Source organism: Oryctolagus cuniculus, chromosome 21 (assembly GCF_051225735.1).
Source record: "Oryctolagus cuniculus isolate XC-2025 breed Fujian yellow rabbit chromosome 21, ASM5122573v1, whole genome shotgun sequence".
Taxonomy (NCBI): Eukaryota; Metazoa; Chordata; class Mammalia; order Lagomorpha; family Leporidae; genus Oryctolagus; species Oryctolagus cuniculus.
In genome coordinates this window covers 26,326,996-26,343,719 of record NC_142887.1, presented here as the reverse complement: position 1 = coordinate 26,343,719, position 16,724 = coordinate 26,326,996, and the positions used below count along the sequence as shown (strand labels likewise).

The 16,724-nt window shown below is 48.7% G+C and overlaps 1 protein-coding gene across 1 annotated transcript; it reads left to right on the top strand.

Moving 5' to 3' along the window:
- Positions 1 to 8,104: 8,104 nt before the first annotated feature.
- XBP1 (X-box binding protein 1) lies at positions 8,105 to 14,496 on the top strand. The gene is given in 6 exon segments (XM_051826650.3): positions 8,105 to 8,352; positions 9,413 to 9,509; positions 11,453 to 11,587; positions 12,977 to 13,036; positions 13,039 to 13,122; positions 13,388 to 14,496. Coding segments are annotated over 6 exon segments (1,167 nt in total). The 5' UTR covers positions 8,105 to 8,119; the 3' UTR covers positions 13,946 to 14,496.
- The last annotated feature ends 2,228 nt before the right edge of the window (positions 14,497 to 16,724 follow it).

Sequence of the window (16,724 nt, the reverse complement as noted above, 5' to 3'; positions counted from 1 at the left end):
TTTTTAGCCTTTGTTTTATACATTTGAAAACTGTGTTGCAATGTCCATTAAAGATTCATGACTGGTAACTTGTACAAAACACTTTCTTCATCCTTTTTTTTTTTTTTGGACAGGCAGTTAGACAGTGAGAGAGAGAGCGACAGAGAGAAAGATCTTCCTTTTTCTGTTGGCTCACCCCCCAAGTGGCTGCGCGTTGCAGCCAGTGTGCTGCGCCAATCTGAAGCCGGGAGCCAAGTGCTTCCTCCTGGTCTCTCATGTGGGTGCAGGGCCCAAGCACTTGGGCCATCCTCCACTGCCTTCCCTGGCCACAGCAGAGAGCTGGACTGGAAGAGGGGCAACCAGGACAGAATCTGGTGCCCCAACTGGGACTAGAACCCGGGGTGCCGGCGCCATAGGCAGAGGATTAGCCTAGTGAGCCGCAGTGCTGGCCCTCTTCATCCTTTTTAATATTTTTTCCTTAAATTCTACTTTGATATTTGCATTGCCCCATATGCTTTCTTTCTGTAAACATTTGCCTGGTAAGCCATTTTCCATTCTTTTTTTTTTTTTCTTTTATTGCTGTGAAAGAGAGCGAGAGAGAGAGATCATCCATTCCCTTGTTCACTCCCTAAATGCCCACAACAGCCAGGGCTGGGCCAGGCCAAAGCCACGAGCCAGGAGCTCCATCCAGGCCTCTTAGGTGGGAGGCAGGGGCCCAAGTACTTGGGCCATCCTATGCTGCTTTCTCAGGTGCATTAGAGGAAGGTGGATGGGTAGCAGAGTAGCCAGGACTCCAACCAGCACTCCAGTTTGGGATGTTGGCTGAGTTGCAGACAGTGCCTTAACCCGATGCCCCCAATACCAGCCCCCCATTGTCCATTTTTACAACATTTTGTGTTACCTGTGTCTCTGTAAATAAGCACATATCTGGGTTTGGGTTTTTCACCCAATCAGAACCTCTGTCTTTTTTTTTTTTTTTTTTTTTTTTTTTTTTTTTTTTTTTTACAGGCAGAGTGGACAGTGAGAGAGACAGACAGAGAGAAAGGTCTTCCTTTGCCGTTGGCTCACCCTCCAATGGCCGCTGCGGCCTGAGCACTGCGACCAGCGCACCGCGCTGATCCGAAGCCAGGAGCCATGTGCTTCTCCTGGTCTCCTATGGGGTGCAGGGCCCAAGCACTTGGGCCATCCTCCACTGCACTCCCTGGCCACAGCAGAGAGCTGGCCTGGAAGAGGGGCAACCGGGACAGAATCCGGTGCCCCGACCGGGACTAGAACCCGGTGTGCCGGTGCCGCTAGGTGGAGGATTAGCCTAGTGAGCCATGACGCCGGCCCAGAACCTCTTTTTTAAGAAGAGAATATAATTAATTCCTATTTATTTTAATTTATTTATCTGCTTGGACTTATTCCTACCTCGTCATTTCATGCTTTCCACTTACTGTGTTTCTTGGGTGTACCTTTCTTATTTTCTGAGCAAATTGTTCATTGTTCTCTAATCCTCTCTCTCTCTCCCTCCGTTTCTTGCTCTTTCTTTTCCTAATGCTTTGGTTCCACTACTCCAGTGTGGGCTTAAACCTTTTGTCTTTTTTAAGATTTATTTATTTGAGAGGCAGTTACAGAGAAGGGAAGATAGGGAGAGGTCTTCCATCCATTGGTTCACTCCCCAATGGCCCAAAGGCCGGAGTTGAGCCTATCCAAAGCCAGGAGCCAGGAGCTTCTTCCGGGTCTCCTACATGGGTGCAGGGGCCCAAGGACTTGGGCCATCTTCTACTGCTTTCCCAGGCCACATCAGAGAGCTGAATCAGAAGAGGAACAGCCAGGACATGAACTGACACCGATATGGTATGCCGGTGCCTCAGGCAGTGGCTTAACCCACTGTGTCACGGGCTTTAACTTTTTTGTTCACTTGGTCCCTAAAACAATTGAGTGAACTGTATATCCCTGAAAAAGACTCTCTGCTTGGCCATATTTTCATAAGGCTCTCGAACTTACTCCCAGGCCCATCTGGCCCCTTCCTTGTAAAATCCGGTTTTAGCGAGAACCTTGCTCGATCTTCTTAGCCGCACTCCTCCTCTGTGTCAGACCACTCCGGTTATTTGATCTCCTCCTCCCCTGTCCCCCAGGTGATGTGTCCTCACCTGGCCTATCTTCAGCAACATTCCTGTCAGGTGGGTTGAGCCAGAGGCCTCCTGCCCTCTGATCCTTCCGTTTAGCCGTTTCCCACCCGCTGATTCCCACTCTGTTCCCTAATAAATTCCCCCCCTTTAAAAAAATTTTTTTTGTTTATTTATTTGAGAGGCAGAGGGAGAAAGAGAGGTCGTCCATCCGCTGGTTCATTCCTCAGATGGCCCCAATGACCAGAGGTGCACCCATCCGAAGCCAGGAGCCAGGAGCTTCATTCAGGTCTTCCACACAGGTGCAGGGGCCCAAGGACTTGGGCCATCTTCTACTGCTTTCCCAGGCCACAGCAGAGAGCTGGATCGGAAGTGGAACAGCCAGGACTAGAACCGGCGTCCATATGGGATGGTGGCCCTGCAGGCAGAGGCTTTAGCTGCAACACCGCAGCGCCAGCCCCCCTATAAATTCCCCTTTGCTCCTGCTGTATTTGGAGTTGAGCTCAAATTCTCTCCCCCTCTACATAATCCCACTGCAGTGGTCCTGAATAGTCTGCCTTTCTCCCTCTGTAATAAGGGTCTTTGAATCATTCCATCTTTAGTGCTCCTCACACATTTTTAAGTTGACATCTATAATTTTTCATCATAAATTAAGAATTCATAAAGGATGTCATATCTAATGATACTGGAGGTAGTGGCCTTTTAAAATAAAGCCTTTTGGAGGAGGCGTTTGGTGCAGTAGTTAAGTGGCTGCTTAAGGGGCTTAGGGAGATTGTGGTCCTGCGGGCTAAGCTGCCACTTGTGACACCAGCATCCCATATCAGAGCACTGGTTTGAGTCACAGCTGCTCCTTTTCTGATCCATGTGCATAGGAGGCAGCAGTGATGGCCCAAGTACTTGGGTCCCTGCCACCTACGTGGGAGGCCAGGATGGAGTTCCAAGATCGTGGCATTAGCCTGAACCAGCCCCGGTCATTGCAACTATTTGAGGAGTGAGACAGCAGATGGAATATCTCTTTCTCTCTCTGTCGCTCTGTTACTGTGTCTTTCAAATAAATGAATAAAAATTTTTAAAAAGATTTATTTATTTTATTTGGAAGGCAAGAGTTACAGAGAGAGAGAGGGATCTTCCATCCCCTGGTTCACTCCCCAGAGCTGGGCCAGACCAAAGCCAGGAGCCAGGAGCCAGGAGCATCTTCCCACGTGGGTGCAGGGGCCCAAGCACTTGAGCCATGTTCTGCTGCTTTCCCAGGTGCATTAGCAGGGAGCTGGATCAAAAGTAGAGCAGCTGGGAATCAACATGGAGCCCATATGGGATGCCGGCACAACGGGCGGCAGCTTAAGCCACTACACCACAACGCAAGCCTCATAAATATGCTTGGGACATGTGGCATCCCCTAATGAAGTGCCTGGGTTTGAGTCCCACCCAGCTTCTCTTCAATTTCCAATCTCCTGCTCATGTGTTCCACGGCTCAAGTACTTGAATTCTTGACACCACGTGGGAGACCTGGATGGAGTTCCAGGCTTCTGACTTTGGCCTGGCCCAGTTCTGGTCATTGTGGCCGTTTGGTAAGTGAACGAGTGGATGGAAGATCTGTTTTTCTTTCTGTCTGTCCTTCTTTTTCTGTAACTCTTTCAAATAAATAACAAATCTTAAAAAAATAAAAAAGTTCTTTGAGGCACAGGTATTTAGTCTAGTGGCTAGGATGTCTACATCTTATATCAGTGTACCTGGGTTCAACACCTGGCTCTAGCTCCTGATTCCAACTTCCCGCTAATGTGCACCCTAGGAAGGCAGCAGATGATGTCTGGAGTGCTTGGGTCCCTGCTACCCATGTGGGAAACCCAGATGGAGTTCCAGGCTCCTGGCTTCAGTTTGGACAGCCCTAGCTGTTGCAGGCATTTGGGTAGTGAACCAGTGGATGGAAGATCTCTCTCCATCTGTATGTCTCTATCTCTGCCTTTCCAATAAAATGAAGATAAGTATGTAAAAATTTAAAAAGAAAGGAAGAAATGACTTTTTGGATTCATGACTCAATAGAAAGATAGCAATTATTGCTTGAAATTGACAAAATTCAACATCAATTTTAAGCCTTTTTAAAAAATTAAGAAACTTATTTTTTTAGAGTAGTTTTAAGTTCAGGACAAAACAGAAGGAAGTCCAGACAGTTCTCATATACTCCCTGCATACAGCCTCTCTCATTGTTGATGTCTCCCACTACAATGGTGCATTTGTTACCATCAATGAGCCTACACTGTCACATCGGCTCAGCTTTACATTAGGGTTCATCCCTTTGTGTTATACATCACGAGTCTTGGCAAATGATTGATGACATGGACCCACCCAAGTGGGAGACTCAGACGGAGTTCCTGGCCAATGGTTTCAGCTTGGCCCAGCCCTGGCTGTTATGAGCATTTGGGAGGTGAACCTGTGGATGGAGGATCTCTCTCCACTTTTCTCTGTTACTCTGCTTTTCAAATAAATAAATATTTTTATAAAAGAAGCAAGTAAAATTTAATAAACCAAATTTATTTAACTCCAAGTGTCAAAATACTATCATTTCAACAATCACTATAAAAAGGATCAGTGATACATTTAACAATCTTTTTTCATACTAAGTCTTCAAATCCAGTATTTCACATGTGCAGCATTTTTCCTTTTTTTAAATTGTAGTACAATGCACTTAACATGACATTTAACATTAAGCCATTTCTAAGTACACAGCTAAGTGATATTAAGTCCACACACATTGTTGGGCATTGGGCAATGGTGCAGCACATTTTAATTCAGACTAACCACGTGAGTAGTTCTCAATTAGCCACATGTGGCTTGTGGCTACCACAGGGGACAGGCCAATTCTCATATTTTAGTTTCAGATTGTTGTTTATTTTTACAATGACATTTGTTTAGATTGTTTTGGTGGATTATCTGCTCATCACTGCTTCTTGCATTTCACAACAACTGAGAACGTTGCATTTTATGTCCACGATAGCTCTTATCACAGGTGCTAGTAAATGATTCAAAACATCAATGGGATCTGATGCAAGAATTATCAGATCAGTTTTACGGAAAGGATATGAAACTCTTTATGGTTTTGGACATGAGTGTTCAAACCTTTATGAACAGCAATCTGCAGTGGGCCAATTTGTTGTTTTCAGTAATTTTAAATGTCTTAAAGTGTATTTCAGAAAAAAAAAGTAAAAGCATGGTAAAAAAAATCTTTAACATTCTATTCCTATCCCAATAAACCAAGAGTAAAATGCAATCCATTGACTTCCTGCTGTGGCATCGTGTGCCATCTCCACAGTTACTCGTTTTCACCCCACTGGACCAACAGGGGCCTCATTCATCTTCTCTTTATATTTAAATGCCTTAAATTTTGTTTAGTTTCCCTGATTTCTTTTTTAAGCATTATTTATTTTATTAGAAAAAAAGACACATACACACACACAGATCTTCCAACTGTTGGCTCAGTCCCCAAATGCCCACAACAGTTGGTGCCAGCCCAGGCTAAAGCCAGAAGCCAGAAACTCCATGTGGGTCTCCCACGTGGGTGACAGGAATCCAACTATCTGAGCCATCACCTGCCGCCTCCCAGGATGCACATTAGCAGGAAGCTGGAACTGGAAGTGGAGTTGGGACTCAAATCCTGGCACTCTGATATGAGACGTGGGCATTCTTTTGGCATTAATAAATGCTAACTTCATAACTAAAAGGGTGCATGACATAATTACGCTACTGTTTCAGTTTTCCAAGATCCTAAACAGAAACCTATAGGTCTCAACCTGAAAACATCTCCACACTTTCCCCAGAGACCTCCTGACTTGGGGGTGGGGGAGGGAGTCTCCTGACCTCTGGAGGCAACTAGGATCCGGCGGCTCAGGGCTCACCAGCGTTGAAGCAGGTTTCCTTGTCCTGCAGAAACTCTCATCACCCCACCTCCTTTCTTACCCACAGAAACAAACGGTCGCTCTGGATGCCCTGAGTGGGGCCCAACCCAGCTTACAGAGACAGCCTCTGGTTTCCCTTTGCTAACACAGAGGAAGAAAATACAAGTGCATATTAGAGACTCCTGGGAACAGCAAAGATTGTGCCCTTTCAAAGTGGCTGGGTATCAATGGACATAAACTGTTTTCAGCCCCTTTCCATCCTGCTCCCTCCCTACCAGAACACAATCGAAAGAAGACCTAAGCTGACGTACTACCAGCAGACACTCCTAGAACCTGGAAACTGCTGAGAAACACTTCTTTTTTTTTTTGACAGGCAGAGTGGACAGTGAGAGAGAGAGACAGAGAGAAAGGTCTTCCTTTGCCGTTGGTTCACCCTCCAATGGCCGCCGCTGCAGCCGGCGCACCGCGCTGATCCGATGGCAGGAGCCAGGTGCTTTTCCTGGTCTCCCATGGGGTGCAGGGCCCAAGCACCTGGGCCATCCTCCACTGCACTCCCTGGCCATAGCAGAGAGCTGGCCTGGAAGAGGGGCAACCGGGACAGAATCCGGCGCCCCGACCGGGACTAGAACCCGGTGTGCCGGCGCCGCAAGGTGGAGGATTAGCCTATTGAGCCACGGCGCCGGCCTTGAGAAACACTTCTTGTTAAAGATGTTGGGGCCAGCATCCTGGTCTGGCCAGTGAAGGCCAAGGCCTGCAGCACCCCATATGGGCACCAGTTCGAGTCCTGGCTGCTCCACTTCCGAGCCAGCTCCCTGCTTATGTGCCTGGGAAAGCAGTAGAAGAGGACCCAAGTCTTTGAGCCTCTGCACCCACGTAGGAGACCCAGCCTTCAGCCTGGCCTAGCCCTGGGTCCCTGCGGCCATTTGGGGAGTCGACCAGCAGATTAAAGATCTCTCTCTCTCTCTGCCTTTCAAATAAATAAATCTTTTTTTTTCTATTAATGTCGTCCTTTAGGCGTAGCAGGTAAAGCCGCCGCCTGCAGAGCCGGCATCCCATATGGACACCAGTTTGAGTCCCGGCTGCTCCACTTCTGATCCAGCTCTCTGCTGTGGCCTGGGAAAGCAGTAGAAGATGGCCCAAATCCTTGGGCCCCTGCACCCATGTGGAAGACCCGGAAGAAGCTCCTGGCTCCTGGCTTCAGATCAGCACAGCTCTGGCCCTTGTGGCCATCTGGGAGTGAACCAGCAGATAGAAGACCTCTCTCTCTCTCTGTAACTCTGCCTTCCAAATAAAATAAATAAATCTTTTAACAAATTAAATTAAGCAGTCCTTTGTAATTCCAGGGAACTTAACATTTTGTTAAGTTGCTTAAAAAAAGAGTGGGGGAGCGCGGATGACTAAGCACGTGGGGAGCTGCCTCAGCTTTTCGCTTTATCCGCGCGTCTGGACGGCTGTCTGTCCGTCCGTCTGGAGGCCCGTCTTTCACCAGCGCCTCATAACCGCCAGGCCGCAGCCTTTGACCTCTGCCAGCGCGGGGGGCCAAAGGGAAAAACCCCCGAGGACAGCACCGCCGGGGCCCCCGCTCGGCTCGGCTGTGAAACACGGGGGCTCCTTTCTGACCTGCACGACTTCCCGTTCCAGGCCGAGCGGCGCACGACACACAATGCTGTCAGCCCGGCGGGATCGCCCGTTCGTCAGGGCAACACACTCGTCAGTCTGGAAATCTCTCGGTGGCGGACTACAGCCTGTCATACTGGTCAAAGTGCGTCAGCTTATTTGCTGAGGAAACTCTCCGCCTCGCTCTAGGACACTGCTGCACCGACCCCAGGTCTCCCTCGCAGGTCTGGAGGTCTCCCCTAGCCCCGCATCGCACCCACTTCCGGCCCCACGCGGGGGTCCCGTCAAGTCTCCTGCGTGGAAAAAGTCCCCGGCTCCCAGCTGTGGGACCGACAGTTGCCACGCTGGACACTCGAGCCCCGCCTCCCTCCGGGCCCGGCGAGCCAATGAGCGCCGAGCTCGTCCGCGCGTCACGCGGCGCTGGCCAATCGCGGAGGGCCACGACCATAGAAAGGCTGGGCGCGGCGGGGCTCCGCGCTGGGCGGCGGCGGCGGCGCGCACTCGCGTAGACAGTCCGGGGCCATGGTGGTGGTGGCAGCCGCGCCGAGTCCGGCCGCCGGGGCCCCCAAAGTACTGCTTCTGCCGGGTCAGCCCGCCGCCGCCGCCGCCGCCGGAGCCCCGACCGGCAGGGCTCTGCCGCTCATGGTACCGGGCCAGCGAGGGGCCAGCCCGGAGGCGGCGGGCGAGGGGCCCCCCCAGGCGCGCAAGCGACAGCGCCTCACGCACCTGAGCCCCGAGGAGAAGGCGCTGAGGAGGTGGGCGAGGGGCCCGGGTGTGGGGCTGCATCTGAAGCCGGGACAGGCAATTGGGGGCTGGGGCCGGGCGCTGGCCGCCCCGCTGCGGCTCGGGCGCCCTTGGCCTGGGGGGTGCGGTGCCAGCGTGGCGCGGGGCGGGGCGCGCGGGGCGGGGCGGCTGGACAGACCGGATCCGCCGCGCTGGTTGGAGTCCAGGGCTACCCGGGCCTGTTTTCTTTACTTTCCCCTTGCCTTGTCAGAGATGAGCGGACCTGGGGGATGCAGGGCTTCCCTGTTGCTGCGTGGCCGCAGACAGGTCGCTCAGCCTTTCTGCGACACGGAGTCGATGGGGCTCTTCTGAGTGGCCCTGCTTTTTTTGGGGGGTGGGGGTGGGGTAGGGCGCAGAGGTGAAATGACAGAACTGCTGGAAGGGTGAAAGGGTTGGGAACCCTGGGGAGGCTGACCCGGAAAAGTCCCCGGGTCCAGGAGGTCGCTGCGGAGAGCGAGACGTGCATATAACGTGCCTGGCGCTCAGGCGTGGGTCAGCGCTCCTTCTTTTATGATCACTGTGCCTTTTGTGGTCTCTGGAGTTTCTCCTCGAGCAGGCCTGGGCCCGGGTCATCAGGGCACTGCCGAGGGTCTCCGCATTGGGGCGGGAGAGGCCCATCAGGGGGGCTTGGGGAGGGCGGGCGTGGGCTGCAGAACACTGGATTTCATCACCCAGCCTGGGATCTATTCCAGGGCACTGGAGTCAGGAAGCGGTGGGGGAGTTGAAGGGGTAGGAGAGAAGTCCCTTATGATGCAGGGTACATAGCGGTGATCCAGGCCTGCTTCTGCGGCAGGGTGAGACCCAGGCGGATGACGCCATCGGGGAGAGAGGAACGCAGGTCTTCAAGGCTGATGGACAGAGGCCTGTGTTTGTTTATTGGTTTTGTTGGGGGGAGGGGGGCTCCTGAGGCGTGTTTTCGCCATTAGTTTGCCTTGTCCTCTGCCTTGAAAGCACCAGCTGGCCAGGTTTTCAAATCAAGATACAGATAAGGTTGGAGATGACTCAGTGTGTGGCGCATTCCTTTCTTCTCAGGAAACTGAAAAACAGAGTGGCAGCTCAGACCGCCCGAGATCGCAAGAAGGCTCGGATGAGCGAGCTGGAACAGCAAGTCGTGGATTTGGAAGAAGAGGTAAAACGGCTGGAGGCCAGATTCTTTTCTCCATGTGAATCTGTCTGCCAGGACTGTGCCGGAACTGACTGCCCACACCAAGTGCTTTTAGTCTCTTCCAGGACAGAATAGAGTATGTAATTAAAAGCTAAACTGAGCAAAGTTAGGGCATGATTGGCAGTTTGGTGAAGTGCTGAAGTTTGTTGAAAGCACAAGTAATTGACTCTAGCATTTGGTGCTAGATCTGTCAACAATATTTAGTGAGTTTGTGACAACAATTAGCAAGGCAAATACAAAATCAATACTTAAACTTTAGCATCTTCCTGGCTTGGCCAAAAGTTCACTCAAGTTTTCCTTTGTCTCTTAAAGTCCACCTGTTATCTTTTTTTTTATAAGAGTTTTTTTTTGTTGTTGTTGTTAGATTTTTATGTATTTATTTGGTTGGTAGAATTATTAAGAGAGGGAGAGACACAGAGAGAGGTCTCTCATCCATTGGTTCACTCCCCAAATGGCTGCAATGGCTGAAGCTGGGCAGATCTGAAACTAGGAGCCACGAGCTTCTTCTGGGTGAGAGCAGCTGGGACACGAACTGACACCCATATGGGATGGCAGTGCCACAGGCAGAGTCTTAGCCTACTACGCCACAGCAGCAGCCCTGTTATCTAATCTTAAAGTCTGAGCCATTAACTGGTTCTTACAATAAACACAAATCACTTGGGAGCAGTGGGTTGTTTCATTTTGGTTTTATAGTGTACCACTACCACTTTTATTATTACCTGCCAATTCAAGATAGGCTAATTTTTTTTTTTTTTTTTGACAGGCAGAGTGGACAGTGAGAGAGACAGACAGAGAGAAAGGTCTTCCTTTGCCGTGGGTTCACCCTCCAATGGCCGCCATGGCCAGCGCGCTGCGGCCGGCGCACCGCGCTGATCCGAAGCCAGGAGCCAGGTGCTTCTCCTGGTCTCCCATGGGGTGCAGGGCCCAAGTACTTGAGCCATCCTCCACTGCACTCCCAGGCCACAGCAGAGAGCTGGCCTGGAAGAGGGGCAACCAGGACAGAATCCGGTGCCCCGACCAGGACTAGAACCCAGTGTGCCGGCGCCGCAAGGTGGAGGATTAGCCTACTGAGCTGCGGCGCCGGCCGATAGGCTATTTTTTAAAAAAAATTTTTTGACAGATCTAGTGAGAGAGACAGAGAGAAAGGTCTTCCTTTTTCTGTTGGTTCACCCCCCAAATGGCCACTACAGCCGGAGCTGCGCTGATCCGAAGCCAGGAGCCAGGTGCTTCCTCCTGGTCTCCAACACAGGTGCAGGGCCCAAGCACTTGGCCCATCCTCCACTGCCCTTCTGGGCCACAGCAGAGAGCTGGACCGGAAGAGGAGCAACCAGGACTAGAACCCGGTGCCCATATGGGATGCCGGCGCCACAGGTGGAGGATTAGCCAAATGAGCCACGGCACTGGCCCAAGATAGGCTATTTTTAAAACATCAAAACTAGATGAAAGCCACAGTCTATATTGCTGAACTCTATGTTGTTAGTAGTTGGAGGCATTGTGTTATTTTTGACTCCATTAAATGGCTCTTCTTAAATAACTTTTTTTTTTTTTTTAAACAGGGGCAGGTGTCGTGGTACAATGGGTTAAGCTGCTGCCTGCGATGCCGCCATCCCATATGGGCTCAGGTTCAAGTCCCAGCTGCTCTGCTTCCAATGCGGCTCCCAGCTAGTGCATCTGGGCAGGCAGCAGATGCTGGCCCAAGTGCTGGGCCCCTGCCACCCACGCGGGAGACCCAGATGGAGTTCTGGGCTCCTAGCCCAGGGCCAGCCAATATAGATATTTGGGGAGTGAATAAGCAAAGGATGCTCTCTCTGTCTCTCTCCCTCTTCCTGCATCACTCCACCTTTCAAATAAATCTTTTCAAAAATACAGATTCTTAAAGAATTTGAGGTTTTGCCTCTTTCTTCCAGAACCAAAAACTTCTACTAGAAAACCAGCTTTTACGAGAGAAAACTCATGGCCTTGTCATTGAGAACCAGGAGTTAAGACAACGCTTGGGGATGGATGCCATGGTTACTGAAGAGGAGGCAGAGGCGGAGGCCAAGGTAGATAAACTGTGTGAGCTGCTTTAACTGGTTCCCGGGGACACGGCGCAGGGGTCAGGTCCACATTCTGGTCCTCTGAAATTCTTCTCTAGTTTGAAGATGTTTCCAGGCAGGCAAGATGTTCTTTTTTAATGACAGCAAACAGTACTAAATCCTAATAATCAAAGTAAATAACATGGCTCTCTCAGAACAAGTCCTGAGACCTATCTGTTGCCAATAAAATGTACCACAATGGAAGCATTAAGGAGAACCAGAGTTAGACAATCAGATCAGACTTTGAATGCCATCAAATGATAGTTTTTGATGAATATGAATGAGTGGGGGAAGAGGTTATTGTGATAGTGACATCTCTGATAAAAGAAGGTTAATTTATGGGTTTTATTTAATCTATATACTGGCGGATTTGATGACACCACCTAAATGATCTACAATTGAAAATAGGCAGTTTATTCTGTCATGGAAATATTCAGGAGGAATTTAAATTGTAATCCAAAAAATTCACTTACATCACTATATAACTTTACTATTATTTTTTAGACTTGTTTATTTGAAAGACTAAGTTACAGATAGAGAGAGAGACAGAAAGAGAGAGAGAGAGATCTTCCATCCACTGGCTCACCACTCAAATGGCTGCAACCACCCAGTCTGGGCCACACCAAAGCCAGGAGCCTGGAATTCCATCGAGGTCTCCCACATGGATACAAGGACTTGGGGCATCTTCCACTGCCTTCCCATGCATGTTAACAGGGAGCTGGGTAGAAGTGGGGCACACACAAGATGCTAGCCCCTACAGAACTTTATTATTAAGAATACTACTGGGGCCGGCACTGTGGTGCAGCGAGTTAACGCCCTGACCTGCAGTACCGGCATGCTCCACTTCTGATCCAGCTCCCTGCTGTGGCCTGGGAAAGCAGTAGAAGATGGCCCAAGTGCTTGGGCCCCTGCACCCACATGGGAGACCCAGAGGAAGCTCCTGGCTTTGGATCAGTGCAGCTCTGGCCATTGCAGCCAACTGGGGAGTGAACCAGCGGATGGAAGACCTCTCTCTCGTTCTGCCTCTCCTCTCTCTGTATAACTCTTTCAAATAAATAACTCTTTAAAAAAAAAAGAATACTATTGTTATTGAGAATTTTATTAAGCTATCACTTATCAGTCCTGTGTAAATCTTTGCTTAGGGAAGAAAAAAACCTCATTTCACAGAAAATCACAATGGAAAGTTTTGTTTCTCATTTCTTGAGAGGGTCTGAAGAAAATGGAAGCAACAATACCAGGGAAAGACTTTATAAAGAGTAGTTTTCTGGCTTTCTTAAAAACTGAGGATCACAGCTTCCGGGTGAGCGTTTCCTGGGGGGCTTGCTGCTGTGTGTTCACGTTGACCTTTCCTCCCAGGGGAATGGAGCGAGGCCAGTGACCGGGTCTGCTGAGTCCGCAGCACTCAGACTACGTGCACCTCTGCAGCAGGTGCAGGCCCAGCTGTCACCCCTCCACCACATCTCCCTGTGGATTCTGACGGCACTGACTCTTCAGACTCTGAGGTACGGATCCTTCCGACTTCCTCAGTAGTGTCTCTGATGCCTGGTAACCCTAGCCAGACAGATGAGGGCAGAGTTAGTTTTGCTGGGGTCAGAGGTGAACATCAATGATGTTCTTAGTTCCTGGAGATTTAGGACATAGAGAAAGTGGGGTCTGGGGTTGGGGGAATGAGCAATTTACTCATTATGGGACCAGTGGTAAGCATTCCGGGCAGATTCTCAACTGTATTCTGACAAGTTGTGCTCATTCCATTTTTGCCTCTTGCAGTCTGATATCCTGTTGGGCATTCTGGACAACTTGGACCCAGTCATGTTCTTCAAATGTCCTTCTCCAGAAACTGCCAGCCTGCAGGAGCTCCCAGAGGTCTACCCAGAAGAACCCAGTTCCTTACCAGCCTCCCTTTCTCTGTCAGTGGGGACGTCATCAGCTAAGCTGGAAGCCATTAATGAACTAATTCGTTTTGACCACGTCTATACCAAGCCTCTAGTCTTAGAGATACCCTCTGAGACAGAGAGCCAACCAAATGTGGTAGTGAAAATCGAGGAAGCACCTCTCAGCCCCTCACAAAATGATCACCCCGAATTCATTGTCTCAGTGAAGGAAGAACCTAGAGAAGATGACTTCATTCCAGAGCTGGGTATCTCAAACCTGCTTTCATCCAGCCACTGCCTGAAGCCATCTTCCTGCCTGTTGGATGCATATGGTGACTGTGGATACGAGGGCGCCCCTTCCCCCTTCAGCGCCATGTCCTCTCCCCTTGGTGTAAACCATTCTTGGGAGGACACTTTTGCCAATGAACTCTTTCCCCAGCTGATCAGTGTCTAAGAAATGATCTAATACTGTTCCCCTTCCCCCTAACTATTCCACTGCCTGGAGGATAGCAAAGCCCGTCTGTGCTTCATTCAGAAAGCCAAAGTAGAGGGCGTAGAGAACTCCTCTAAAGTATTTGTTCAATCTCATAGATGAGCCCAAGTACTGTCTTTTGACATTCAGCAGTCCAAGGTATTCAGATACATAATTCTGAACTACAGCTTTGGAGGTTTTAAGGGCGGTAGCTTGCCCTACAATCCTTATTTAAGTCATTAATGGACAAGTGTCTTAAAGTAGACATGGAACTTTGGAATGGCCCTGTGTCATTTCTCTCTCCCCTTCTCAGCATCCCAGGCTTGCCTCTGACTTTAGGTCCTTTAGTTTGCTTCTGCAAGCAGAGAACACCTACCTGAGGGGGCTTCAAGTAAAGATCAAGAATCTTTTGTAAAATTACAGAAATTTACTATGTAAATGCTTGATTGAATCTTTTCCTACTAGTTTAGCTTCTGGAAGGTGCTTTCTCCATTTATTTAAAACTACCCATGCAATTAAAAAGTGCAATGCAGCATCCTTGTTCTTTGATTTCTTCTAAGGCTGTAAGTTTCACCTTCTCTATAGATGTCCCACTGTGTGCTGTGGTCGTCATTTATCCAACAAAACTGAGGCTGCCATTTTTAAAGTGACTGAAGGCTTTTCTGCTTTAACTACCTGCTCCAGTTCCCGACTGCTGTATGTGATATAATCCATGATTTGAGCAGTTATCTGAGAGTTTCTTAGTCTAATTGACCATTACCACAACCACTGTTGTGCTGTGTGTTAGCTTGTAAATGTGAGAACATGCCCTCAGATATCGAGATTCATTCTCGCCATTACAATAGGGAATAGGAGCATTTTCTAGACTCAAACCCCCTGGTTTCACCTGCCACTGATGAGCTGGGCTATAACGTCACTTATTATCTACAAGGAGCGATGATAGTGCTGAAGGTCACTGAAAGGATTCAAAACCATGATGCATTATAAGGACTTAGTATACACCAGGCAGCATACTAAGCACTTGAAAGTTAGGTTTTATGTCCTAATCCATTCTGGAAGAATTTTAATCTCATTTTTTAAAAATTTATTTTTTATTTGAAAGGCAGAGTTAGAGAGAAGCAGAGGCAGAGCAAGGTCTTCCATCTGCTGGTTCACTCCTCAAATGGGCACAATGGCTGGAGCTGGGCCGATCAGAAGCCAGGAACCAGGAGCTTCCTGTGGGCTTCCCATGTGGGTACCGAGGCCCAAGGACTTGGGCCATTTTCTCCTGATTTCCCAGGCCGTAGGAGAGAGCTGGACCAGAACTGGAGCAGCTGGGACTCAAAATGTACCCAAATGGGATGCCAGCACCACAGGTGGCTTTACCCACTACGCCACAGTGCTGGCCCCTGATCTCATATCTCCTTGTTTCACAAAATAAAGCTGTTCAAAGAAAAAATCCTACAGACATTAATACAACCCCAACACAAGAAAGACTTGGTAACCCCCACCATCCTTTCCTTGGGGATCTTACAAGATATTAAAGAAATTCCCCAGATGAAGTCACTCTACCAATATAGCATCAAAATGATATATTCCACATTAAAACTACCTCTAAGCGGTCAAAGTGAATTAAGAGACCAAAGAAGGCTACAGTTTAAACCAAATATGGTGACTGAAGGTAGATCTATGAGAGTGCTTAAAGGTTAGTCAGGCTAAGATCCAGCCACTCAAGCCTGAGTCCAAGCTTGGTGTTCAGCAACACAAGCTTGCTAAGGCACTGGAGTTTCTCTAAGGATGGCTTCGAGCTGTCAGCACAACTGAAATGAAAACTTGAGAGTCAAGAATCTATTTAGGGATTTTAGAAGCAGGTGTAATTATAGATGTATTTTAGCCTCCATCATAATAGCAGGGTGAGGTTGAGGCTCAAGTAATTTACATTCAATGACATCATATGAAAGAGGCAGCTGTACATACAGGGCAGGATATACATAACCTATGTAGACTATCAGGACTTTCATTTCCTGCACAGATGGGTGAAAATTACCAAGTACTGTGCTTGGCCTTGAGAAAACACCTGTCATTCAAGGACATTTTCATAATGAAACACCAAATTGCCTGGTTAGAGCTAAAAATCACAATCTGCAAAAACCAAACCAGGATTTCCATTAAGTGCAGATACCTGAGATTAAAGATGCAGGTGACAAGACACACATCATTTCTAAAGGCTTTGCAACACCCATCTACACTTGCCTCCTTGCTTTCCTACTGAAATTACTCCTGGAGCAGAGATACTACCCACTCCAGGCATACTGTAAGGGGTCAGTTCTGTTCTAGTCTCCTAAGAACTGAATTTTTACCCTTTGGATTCCTAAAGCTCATTAAGGGACAAGAAGACCACCTTGTTCATGCCCCAGCTGATGGGAAGCATTGCCTTGGTGAGGTTCAGGTCTATTCTATGCACTATTACACCTGCATCTGCTTCATCTCTAAAATGCCACTGGTGCTCTGCGGGAAGTATGTTACAGAGTTAGGAGATTTGAACTGCATGAGCACACATAAAACTCTATTCCCTCAAGGAGTTTAGACTACCTGCACCACACTGTACTGTACAGTATCTCAGATCCAAGGTAGCAGTGCAAAGACTCTGTAAAACCAACTGGTCAAGTGGAAAGAACATTGGTAAGGTGGATTATAAAACTACATTGTTACTATCTACTTAGACTTTTAGTGTCCAAATCTATAAAATAGGTAGCTTTTAGCTATGGTTTCCAAATTTTCA